The sequence below is a fragment of the Pongo pygmaeus genome, chromosome 5 (genome assembly GCF_028885625.2).
Source record: "Pongo pygmaeus isolate AG05252 chromosome 5, NHGRI_mPonPyg2-v2.0_pri, whole genome shotgun sequence".
Classification (NCBI taxonomy): domain Eukaryota; kingdom Metazoa; phylum Chordata; class Mammalia; order Primates; family Hominidae; genus Pongo; species Pongo pygmaeus.
In genome coordinates, this window is record NC_072378.2 from 158,995,265 (window position 1) to 159,007,589 (window position 12,325).

General features: G+C 41.9%; 1 protein-coding gene across 6 annotated transcripts in view; it reads left to right on the forward strand.

The window, feature by feature from the left end:
* The window catches only part of TULP4 (TUB like protein 4), a 287,119-nt gene that overhangs the window by 198,765 nt on the left and 76,029 nt on the right, over positions 1-12,325 (forward strand). For all 6 annotated transcript variants that reach the window (XM_054491059.2, XM_063666777.1, XM_063666779.1 and 3 more), the window contains one exon: positions 7,314-7,475. In XM_054491059.2, the coding sequence (XP_054347034.2) occupies positions 7,314-7,475 (162 nt within the window). The remainder of the gene's footprint in view (positions 1-7,313; positions 7,476-12,325) is intronic.

Sequence of the window (12,325 nt, forward strand, 5' to 3'; positions counted from 1 at the left end):
GGTGCTGAAACAACTGAATATCTGTATTTTTTAAAAAGAAAACCTTGATTCTTACCTCACACCATGCATAAAAATTAACTCCAGATGAATCATAGAGATAAGTGATAAGGCTCCAGTGAGTGGAGGAACACCAGGGTTCTTAGTTCTCAGGCCAGTTTTGACAAAACACGGACACATGTGGAGTGGTTTTAAGGAGCGGAGAGTTTAATAGACAAGAAGGAAGCAGAAGGCAGAAGGAAGAGGCTCCCCCATACAGAGATGAGGGAGAGGAGGCTCCAAAGCCGAAAGAGGAGGTCCCCAAGTGTGGTGGATACCAGCCAGGTCTATATGCAGAGGCTGAAGGAGGTGATGTCAGATTTGCATAGGGCTCAGGGGATTGGTTTGACCAGGCATGTGATTCACCATGTAGCCCACAGAAAACGCTGGCCCTCCCACCCCAGCCTTTAAATATGCAAATACAGGGCGCCAAGGATGTTCTACACACGTGGGGATATGTGGGGGCGGCCATGTTGCCAGGAACACCTGGGACAAGGGCAGGAAAGCACAGAAATCGCCATGTTGGGTGGACCCAGTTTCTAATGGTCTGCATTTGCATATCAAAGGTTGCTAGCCTGGCTCTAAGAAACTTACAGGCTCACGCCTGTAATCCAGGCTCCCAGGGAGGCAGAGGCGGGAGGATAGCTTGAGCCCAGGAATTGGAGACCTGCCTGGGCAATACAGCAAGACCCCTTCCTCCACAAAAAAGGGGGGAAAAAAAAGAAAGCTTCCCAGGACCCCTTTTCCTCTCTATCTGCCTACAATAATTTATTAATAACTCCTGCAACATAATTGTAAAAGCTGAACTTCTAGAAGTCTTTGCAGCTTGGGGCTAAATAAAGATTTCTTGGATTGGATGCAGAAAACGTGATCTGTAAAAGAAAAAACTTGATATTGGACTTAATCGAAATTTAATGACACGAAGTTACAATTAGGAAAAATAAGTTTTGGTGTTCTGTTACACAGTAGATAGAGTAAGTATAGCAAATAACAATGTAGAGCATATTTCAAGATTGCTAGAAGAGAAAATGTTAAGTATTGTCACCACAAAGAAATGATAAATGTTTAAAGTGATATGGTATTAACTCTGATTTGATCATTATACTATGCATTGAAACATCACATTGTACCCTATACATATATACAGTTATTATGGGCCAATTATAAATTAAATTAAATTTTTTTCTTAATTAAAACTTCTTCTGTTTGTTGTTGTTTGTTTTTGTTGTTGTTGTTGTTGTTGTTTTGAGATGGAGTCTCACTCTGCCACACAGGCTGGAGTGCAGTGGCGCAATCTTGGCTCACTGCAAGCTCCGCCTACTGGGTTCACGTCATTCTCCTGCCTCAGCCTCCCAAGTAGCTGGGACTACAGGTGCCTGCCACCACACCCGGCTAATTTTTTGTATTTTTAGTAGAGATGGGGTTTCACCGTGTTAGCCAGGATGGTCTTGATCTCCTGACCTCATGATCTGCCCGCCTCAGCCTCCCAAAGTGCTGGGATTACAGGGATTACAGAGCCACCGCGCCTGGCCAACTTATTCTCTTTGGAAGATACCATTAAAAAGATCAAAAGGCAAGCCAAAGACTGGGAGAAAATATTTGAAGTATACATATCTGATAAAGGATTATATCTAGAATTTATAGAGAAATTTTATGACAGAAGGTGAAAACTGATATTTACTATATATTTTTAAAATATATTTGCCTGTGTTCATACAGTCATCCCTTGGTATCCATAGGGGATTGGTTCCAGGACTTCCCACAGATACCGAAATTCATGGATGCACACATATATGATGTAAAACGGTATATTTGTATATAATCTATGCACATCATCTTGTATGCTTACTTATTTACTTATTTTGAGATGGAGTCTCGCTCTGTGCTGGAGTGCAGTGGCTTGATATCGACTCACTGCAACCTCTGCCTCCCAGATTCAAGTGATTCTCCCGACTCAGCCTCCTGAGTAGCTGGGACTGCAGATGCGCACTACCATGCCCGGCTAATTTTTGCATTTTGAGTAGAAACGGGGTTTCACCATGTTGGACAGGCTGGTCTTGAACTCCTGACCTCAAGTGATCTGCCTGCCTTGGCCTCCCAAAGTGCTGGGATTACAGGTGTGAGCCACTGCGCTCAGCCCATCTTGTATACTTCAAATCATTTCTAGATTACTTATAATACCTAATACAATGTAAATGCTAAATAAATAGTTGTATTGTTTAGGGGTAATGACAAGGGGAGAAAAAAGCATACATGTTCAATACAAATGTAATTTTTTTCCAATTTTTATTCAAAGTTGGTTGAATTCATGGATACAGAATCCATGGATACAGACAACAAACTGTATATGGAAAGGGATTTGAACAGATATACCCCAAAAGATGTGTAGATGATCAATCAACACATGAAATGATGCCCAACATATTAGTCATTGTGGAAATGCAAGTTAGACAATGTCGGCTGGGCGCGATGGCTCGTGCCTGTAATCCCAGCACTTTGGGAGGCCAAGGCAGGCGGATCACGAGGTCAGGAGATCGAGACCATCCTGGCTAACACGGTGAAACCCCGTCTCTACTAAAAATACAAAAAAATTAGCCGGGCGTGGTGGCGGGCGCCTGTAGTCCCAGCTACTTGGGAGGCTGAGGCAGGAGAATTGTTTGAACTCGCTAGGCGGAGCTTGCAGTGAGCCGAGATCGCGCCACTGCACTCCAGCCTGGGCAGCAGAGCGAGACTCCATCTCAAAAAAAAAAAAAAAAAAAAAAAAGACAATGTCATACACCTACTAGATTAGTTAAAATTAAAATGACTGACAACAGTCTGGGTGCGGTGGCTCACACATGTAATCCCAGCACTTTGGGAAGCCGAGGAGGGCCGATTACCTGAGGTCGGGAGTTCGAGATCAGCCTGACCAACATGGTGAAACCTCGTCTCTACTAAAAATACAAAATTAGCCAGGTGTGGTAGCAGGCGCCTGTAATCCCAGCTACTCGGGAGGCTGCAGCTGGAGAATCACTTGAACCTGAGAGGTGGAGGTTGCGGTGAGCTGTGATCATGCCATTGTACTCCAGCCTGGACAAGAAGAGCGAAACTCTGTCTCAAAAAAAAAAAGAAAAAAGAAAAAAAGACAGCTGATGCAAGTGTAAAATGACATAACCACTTAGTTTTTTCGTTTCTGTTTTAGTTTTTGTTTTTTTTTTTGAGATGGAGTCCCACTCTGTCGCCCAGGCTGGAGTGCAGTGGCACGATCTTGGCTCTCTGCAACCTCCACCTCCCGGGTTCAAGCGATTCTCCTATTTTAGCCTTCTGAGTAGCTAGGATTACAGGCACCTGACACAACGCCAGGCTAGTTTTTGTATTTTTAGTAGAGATGGGAAACCCATCTCTGGTCTCGAACTCCTGAGCTCAAAGTGTCCACCCATTTTGGCCTCCCAAAGTGTTGGGATTATAGGCGTGAGCCACCTCGCCCTGTCCTATTTTTTGACTTTTTAATCGTAGCCATTCCAACTGATGTGAGATGGTATCTCATTGTGGTTTTGATTTGCATTTCTCTAATCAGTGATGTTGAGCCTTTTTAAATGTGCTTGTTGGCTGCATGTTTGACTTCTTTTGACAAGTGTCAGTTATTTTTTGCCCAATTTTTAATGGGGTTGTTTTCTTGTAAATTTGTTTAAGTATCCTTATAGATGCTGTATATTAGAACTTTGTCAGATGCATACTTTGTAAAATTTTTCTCCCATTCTCTAGGTTGTCTACTTACTTTATTGATAGTTTCTTTTGCTGTTCTGAAGCTCTTTAGTTCAACTAGATCTTGTTTGTCAGTTTTTGCTTTTGTTGCTATTGCTTTTGGTATCTTCATCATGAAATCTTTGCCTGTTCCTATGTCCAGAATAGTATTGCCTAGATTGTCTTCAAAGGTTTTTATTGTTTGGGTTTTTACATTTAAGTCTTTAATCTTGAGTTGATTTTTGTATTGTATAAGAAAGGGGTCCAGTTTCAATATTCTGCATATGGCTACCCAGTTATCCCAGTACCATTTATTGAATAGGGAGTCCTTTCCCCATTGTTTGTTTTTGTCAGCTTTGTCAAAGATCTGATGGTTGTAAATGTGCAGCCTTATTTCTGGGTTCTCTGTTCTGTTCCATTGGTCTGTGTGTCGTTTTTGTACCAGTACCATGCTGTTTTGGTTACTGTAGCCCTGTAGTATAGTTTGAAGTCAGGTAGCATGATGCCTCCAGCTTTGTTCTTTTTGCTTAGGATTGCCTTGGATCTTTGGGCTCTTTTTTGGTTCCATATGAATTTAAAAATAGTTTTTTTCTGGTTCTATGAAGAATGTAATTGGTAGTTTGATAGGAATAGCATTAAATCTGTAAACTGTTTTGGGTAGTATGGCCATTTTAGTGATATTGATTCTTCCTATCCATGAGCATGTAGTATGCTTCCATTTGTTTGTGTCATCTCTGATTTCTTTGAGCAGTGTTTTGTAGTTCTCTTTGTAGAGATCCTTCACCTCGCTGGTTGTCTGTATTCCTAGGCATTTTATTCTTTTTGTTTCAATTGTGAATGAGAGTTTGTTCCTGATTTGGCTCTTGGTTTGGCTGTTGTTTGTGTGTAGGAATGGTAGTGATTTTTGTATGTTGATTTTGTATCCTGAGACTTTGCTGAATAGCAATTTGGATAGACAAATACAACAGAATAATATGTGTAAAAAGGAATGAACTACTGACACACGCAATTCAGATGACACTCAACATCTTTATGCTGAATAAAAGTAGTCAGACATAGAAGTTGAACATACCATATGGTACCATTCGTGCAAAATTCTAGAATGAACAACCAGTGACAGAAATCAGATCACTGTTTGCCTAGGACTAGGGTTGGGGATTGACTCCTGGGGCGAGGAGGTACTTTACTGCATATAAATTATACCTTAATAAAGTTGATTTTTAAAAGGAAAATATTAACAACTACTTGCCAGCAGTTTTGAAAACTTACATGAAATGGACAAATTCCAAATTCCTTTTCAAAATTATCAGACCTTTTTTTTTTTTTTTTTTTTTTTTTTTGAGACAGAGTCTCGCTCTGTCGCCAGGCTGGAGTGCAGTGGCATGATCTCGGCTCACTGCAGCCTCCACCTCCCAGGTCAAGCGATTCTCCTGCCTCAATCTCCCGAGTAGCTGGGACTACAGGCGCGTGCCACCATGCCCAGCTAATTTTTGTATTTTTAGTAGAAACGGGGTTTCACCATGTTGGCCAGATGGTCTTGATCTCTTGACCTCGTGATCTGCCTGCCTCAGCCTCCCAAAGTGCTGGGATTACAGGCATGAGCCACCGCACCCAGCCCTAAAATTATCAGAACTGACTCAAGAAGTAAAAAGGTTGAAAGTTTAGACTGGGCACAGTGGCTCATGCCTGTAATTCCAACACTTTGGGAGACTGGGGCAGACAGATCACTTGAGGTTAGGAGTTGGAGACCAGCCTGGCCAACATGACAAAACCCCATCTCTACTAAAAATACAAAAATTAGCTGGGTGTGGTGGTGCGTGCCTGTAATCCCAGCTACTCAGGAGACTGAGGCAAGAGAATCGCTTGGACCCGGGAAGTGGAGGTTGCACTGAGCCAAGATCATGCCACTGCATTCCAGCCTGGGCAACAGAGCAGGACTCTGTCTCAAAAGAAAACGTGAAAGTTTAGTACTAGAACATTAAATTGAAGAAGTGATTAATAATCTTCCCATTACAAAAATACATAGTCAGATGATTTGGCAGGCTTGTCTACCAAACTTTCAAGCAACAAATCATCTGTTTATACAAATTCTTCCGGGCATTGAAGAAAGAGGGACTACTTCAGCTCATCTTGAGAGGGTAACATAACCCTGCTAAATCCAGAGACGCATATTACCAAAACAAAATCACAGGTCTACTGCATTCATGAATGCAGTTGCAGAAAATCTAAAGACACTAGCAAATCAGCTTCAACTGTGCATATAAAAGACAATACCTCTAAATTGGACTCTGGTAGGTATGCAAGAATAGTATGATATGTAAAAATCCATGCAAATAACTTACCACAGTAGATTAATAGAGGAAAAAATGTGCATTTGAATAGATGCAATAGCATTTGATAAACTTAACACTCAAGTATAAGTAATGTTTTTCAGTTAGATTTTTTTTTTTCTTCATTCTGATTGAGGGGGTATTGTTAGCAAGACTGAGGGGGAATATAATCAGAAACTTAGAGCTTTACTGTTTTTGTAAGGGACCAACAGACACTGATGGAGAATCTATTACTAACCGTAAGTGAGAGGCGGTGTAACAGTGGTTGAAAGGAAAGACCCTGTAGCCAGATATTCCTGGGATTTTTCCTGTGTCTGTCTCTTGCCTGCTGTGTTGACTGAGTCTTCTCTGTAGATGAGAATAATACCTTCCGCAGACTGTTGACTTGAGGCTTAATGAATTAATGTACATGAAACATATAGAACACTGTTGATGCACAGTATGCACTGAAGTCAGTTTCAGTCATTTTTCTTAAAAAAATTTATTTAGAGACAATACTTTGCTCTGTCACCCAGGCTGGAGTACAGAGGCACAATGATAGCTCACTAAGGCCTCAACCTCCTAGGCTCAAGGAATCCTCCCACCTCAGCCTCCTGAGTAGCTAAGACCACAGGTGTCTGCCACTGCTACCGACTAATTATTTTGAGACAGAGTCTCACTCTGTTGCCCAGGCTGGAGTGCAGTGGCGCTATCTTGGCTCACTGTAACCTCTTCTTCCCAGGTTCAAGTGATTCTCTCACCTCTGCCTCCCAAGTGGCTAGGACTATGGGCACGTGCCAGCATGCTTGCCTCATTTTTGTATTTTTAGTAGAGATGGGGTTTCACCATGTTAGCCAAGCTGGTCTCAAACTCCTGACCTCAAGTGATCTGACTGCCTCGGCCTCCCGAAGTGCTGGGATTACAGGCATGAGCCACCTTATCCGGCCCCAACTAATTCTTAAAATTTTTTGTAGAGGTAGTATCTCGCTATTTTATCTAGGCTGGGCTCAAACTCCTGGCTTCAAGTGATCCTCTCACTTTGGCTTCGCAGCATTCTGAGTTTACAGGCATGAGGCACTGTGGCTGGCCTCAATAATGTTTTTATAGCTTTCAAATAACATATGTTATATTTTAAGGCCATCTCCATCTTAGCCAAAAGTCTAAGTTAATGACTATGTCTAGACTTTGATAAAATGTTTTCCTTTTCAGATTACAAATTGATTCTTTTCTGTGTGTGTCCCCAAGGTGAGTGATTTCACGTGGAGCCATGATGGAACTCAAGCACTTATTTCCTATCGAGATGGGTTTGTCCTGGTTGGTTCTGTCAGTGGACAAAGACACTGGTCATCCGAAATCAACTTGGAAAGTCAAATTACGTGTGGCATATGGACTCCTGATGACCAACAGGTAACACTTCTGAAATGTGGTGGGTGTGTGATGTTAAAACCATGGGAGCTGGGAGGGAAGAAAGGGACAGGAGAGGGGGAGCTGGTGCAAAAGCCTCTTTAAGAATCACAATGGAAAAGAACAATAAAACTGTCCAGGTAAAAATTAAAATAAAAATTTTAAATGAACCATAAATTGGAGAAACAACATTTGCCACCAATATGGTAACATTAAGTTAACATTTTAATTATATAAAATGTTCATACAATTTTATTAATAAAATCTGCATAAATATGCAGTTGATATTAGATATCAACTAAGTTGATACTAAGCTAAAAAAAAATCAGGATAGGAAATGGGATGTTTGGTATATTGCTACCTCATAAGACAACAAAGAAGCCCATCCACATGGTAAAAAGCTGGAGGGAAGTGAATCAAAAGATTATAAGCAATTATTTTATAGTAATGAGCCTCTGGTTCATTTTTTAAAAATTGAATTTCAAAATTTTCTTTAATGTGCCTATTTGACTTTCATGAGAAAATAACATATAATAAAAATAAAATTCTATATTGATAATTCATTTTGGAGGCCGGGCACGGTGGCTCACGCCTGTCATCCCAACACTTTGGGAGGCGGAGGCAGGTGGATCACCTAAGGTCAGGAGTTTGAGACCAGCCTGACCAATATGGTGAAACCCCGTCTCTACTAAAAAAAAAAATACAAAAATTAGCCAGGCATGACGGTGGGTGCCTGTAATCCCAGCTGCTTGGAGGCCGAGACAGGAGAATTGCTTGAACTGGGAGGTGGAGGTTGCAGTGAGCCAGGATTGTGCCACTGCACTCCAGCCTGGGTGACACAGCGAGACTCCGTCTCAAAAATGAAATGAAAATTTTTAAAGTATAAGGATTGATTAGTTAAAATCTTTATAAATATAAAACTTGTGTTTTTCATGTATAGCAGAATACATATAATGCCAGAATGTTTTATCCCAGAGATTTATTATTGGTAAAAAACCAAGCAGTATAATATGGAACCATAACTTCCATTTTTGAGCCACTTTTTTTTAACTGAATTGCTTTCCTTTAGTCACTATATATTTAATGTTTCCATTTTTCAAGTGAAAATACAAATATTTTTTCTCTTCTCAAAATTGGTATTATGAGATTTATGAAAAGGTATTTTCAACTCCATGTTTCTTCCCTTGCTTTCCCCAGAGGCTTCCAATTATCCCTTAGTATTTGTGTGTATTTATACGAAATGCTTAGATTCATTTATTATAAAGCTGCATTTTTATGGGTTTTTACTACCCCCAGAGTCTCAGAAGTGTGTTGCATTAAGTGACCTTGCCCAAGGCACCTGATCTCTCCTGTATCAGTTTCTCCTGTGTGACAAGGATTATGTATTATTTCCTGCCTAATCCCCAGGGCTTTTTAGTGATCAAATGAAGGAACAGATGTGAAAGCCCTTAAAAATCCAGGAGCGGACGTCTTGGCTTCACATTCTTTCCTCACCTAAAGTGATGGAACCCACGAGCCATCTGTGAGGTTCATCTCATGGTCCTCTGATGAGTTGTGCCAGCCAGTGTCCCCAGCAGACTGTGCACATGTAGGACAGGCAGGGGACCCACTGGGGATACAGCAGTGAAAGAGACGTGGCTCTTGCCTTTGAGGTACAATTGGACCTGTTGAGGAGACAGACCTCTCCTTACACAGAATCTGCTGCCGTGGCTTGGCAACATGTGGAGGAGGACTTCCCAGGAAGGGCTGGCTGTGACTCCCAAGTCGAATCTGGGGTACGTTGTTCCAGGCAGCCCGAGCAGAGTTCCAGGGTATTGACACCATGGTGTGCATGTGCCACAGGGAGTGGTTTCCTGCTGCCGTGGAACGTGAAGGGGGACTCCTGGGGCTGGAGGAGTCGGTAGGACAATGGCCATGGGAAGCATGGAGGCCATGCTGACGTGCCTGGCCTTGACTCTGTAGACCTTGGCGTGAGGAAAGAGCTGATGTGGCAAGCAATTGGGCACGTGGCCGCAGCCTCTGTCCTGATGACTGCTTTTACTAACAGGTGGGATTTTGTTCTAGGAAAGTGCCCGAACTGCCTTTAAATAAAAGGGTTGCAGCAGGGTGCCTGTTATCTCAGCTAGTCAGGAGGCTGAGATGGGAGGCTTACTTGAGCCCAGGAGTTCTTGAGACCAGCCTAGGCAACATAGCAGGACCCCATCTCTAAAAAAAAAAAAAAAATTAAAAAAAAAAAAAAAAAAAAGATTTGCAGGTCACTGAGGCAATAAGGACCCTGGGAAAAATTTACCACAGAGAAGATGTGTATCAGGCACTGTGTCAGTCTTGTTTGAACTGGGACATAGAGCAAGAATACTCCTCCTCCCGTCTCTACCACTCATTCACATCTCTTGCTTGGTTTGATTTTATCAATGAAAAAAGAGTCCATAGACACAGGTTGTGCACCAGCCTAATGTCCGTAACGTCAGGAGTTGGTTGTGGAAAGCGTACCCCTGCAGCTCAGGGGCTCTCAACGGTGGACATGAAGGTAGAGCTGTGGGAAGCCGGCTGAGTCTCTTCCTGCTTCCCTGAGAACTTTCTGCCTTTAATGTGAGTTAAAACAGCTTCCAGGAGTAAACCTCTTCCTCACATCTTGAGCTATTTTGGATTATAGTGGCTTCCTGTCAACTTTAAAAAATATAAGCAGTACATGGCTGGGCACGGTGGCTCATGCCTGTAATCCCAGCGCTTTGGGAGGCCAAGGCGGGTGGATCATGAGGTCAGGAGATTGAGACCATCCTGGCCAACATGGTGAAACCCCGTCTGTACTAAAAATACAAAAATTAGCTGGGCATAGTGGCGTGCGCCTGTATTGTGCGCTATGTTGCCAACTTTCTATTATGAATGTGTTCAAATGTACAGAAAAGTTGAGAAAATAAACCTTCCTGAAACATTTTGCCATATTTGCACTTTTTCCTCACCACTCCCCACTTATTTGTAGTTCTTGTTTTTGAAAGTAAGTGGTAGACATCGTGGCACATCACCCTTATATATTTCAACATATATAATGTTTCCTGAGAATAAAGCCTTTCACCTGCACAGGCACCCCTAAGAAATTAGCAATGACATTATCTGGTATCTAGGCTATCTTTTTATTTCCCTAATTGTTACAGGAATATATTTCATAGTCTTTTTTGGTTTTTTGGAACCAGGATCCAGTTTAATTCATGTACAGCAGTTGGTTGTTCTGTCTTTTCAGTCTTTTAAGTCTAGAACAGTTTCCCTTTTTTTAAATTGACTTTTTCATGAGGTCAGTGTGGCTGCGTTACACGCTGTCCCCACACTCTAGATTTGTCTGATTGTGTTTACTTATAGTATCATTTTCCTTCCGGCCCTTGTATTTCCTATAAACTGGAAGTTAAGTCTAGACTAGAGTTGGAGTAAACAATTTTGGCAAGAATACTTTAAAGGTAACATATTCTTTACTCTGAACCACACTAAAAAGTGTATGATGTCTCATCCTAGTCTGAGGGTTGCTGAGTTTGATGGAACCTTTGTAAAAACAAAAGTTGCCGGGCGCAGTGGCTCACGCCTGTAATCCCAACACTTTGGGAGGCCGAGGCAGGTGGATCACGAGGTCAGGAGACCGAGACCATCTTGGCTAACACGGTGAAACCCCATCTACTAAAAATACAAAAAATTAGCCGGGCGTGGTGGCACGTGCCTGTAGTCCCAGCTACTCCGGAGGCTGAGGCGGGAGAATTACTTGAACCCGGGAGGCATTGCAGTGAACTGAGATGGCGCTATTGCACTCCAGCCTGGGTAACAAGAGGGAAACTCTGTCTCAAAAAAAAGTTATTTTTCACAGCATGTTGTTAATGTCATCTACACTTAAACAGCTAATTTGTTCAAAGGATGTGTTTTACTTCAGGCTAAAATTTGTCTTCCATTAAATTGCAAGAAGGGAATGTAATCCTACCTGGAATTTATTTAGTGGGTGAGGACTCTGTATTAGTTTGCTTGGGCTGCCATGACAGAATATCACAGACTGGGCGGTTTCAACAACAGGAATGTATTTCTCACAGTTCTGGAGGCTGGAAGTCCAAGACCAAGGTGTTGGCAGGTCTCATTTCTCCTGAGGCCTGTCTCCTTGGCTTACAGACACCTGCCTTCTTATTGTGTTCTCACGTGGACTTTTCTCTGTGCACCCACACTTCTGATGTCTCTTCCTCTTCCTGTAAAGACACCAGTCCTATTGGATTAGGTTCCCACCCATATTACCTCATTTAACTGTAATTACCTCTTTACAGGCCCCATCTCCAAAAATAGTCACATTTGGGGTTCAACACATTTGTTCAACAAAATTCAACATACGAGCTTTGGGGCACACCATTCCGTCCATAATAGACTGATAGAAAATATTTTGGAGAATATAAAAGTTACAGAAGAAATAGTGATATAAACTCAGCTTGATAAACTTGGGATATATTTATAAATAGAACAGGTTTTATAGGGCTTGGGAGCAAACCAGAATGACACAAAGAGAAAATGTCAAATAAATGTAAGTATGACTGGGAAAAATATCTGGGTCCTAAGTGGATCCAGAGTAATGCTGCAGCAGTGAAGCTTTTGCAGTTCTGGAAACACCCAGCATCACAGCAGGGTCTGCCAGAGAGAGTGTTTCATTGTCTGTGTTCTCCTTGGGTTTAGGAGAATACCTTGCCCCTTGATATGTGAAAGTTATTTGAGACGTTGACATTTTGAAATATTCTTCCAGCATGTTTTGGATCTTAGCTAACTGTCAATTCACTTGGAAAGCCTTTCAACTAGAGAATGCAGTGAGAACCTGAGCCATGTTTCCATGAAAAAGGTAG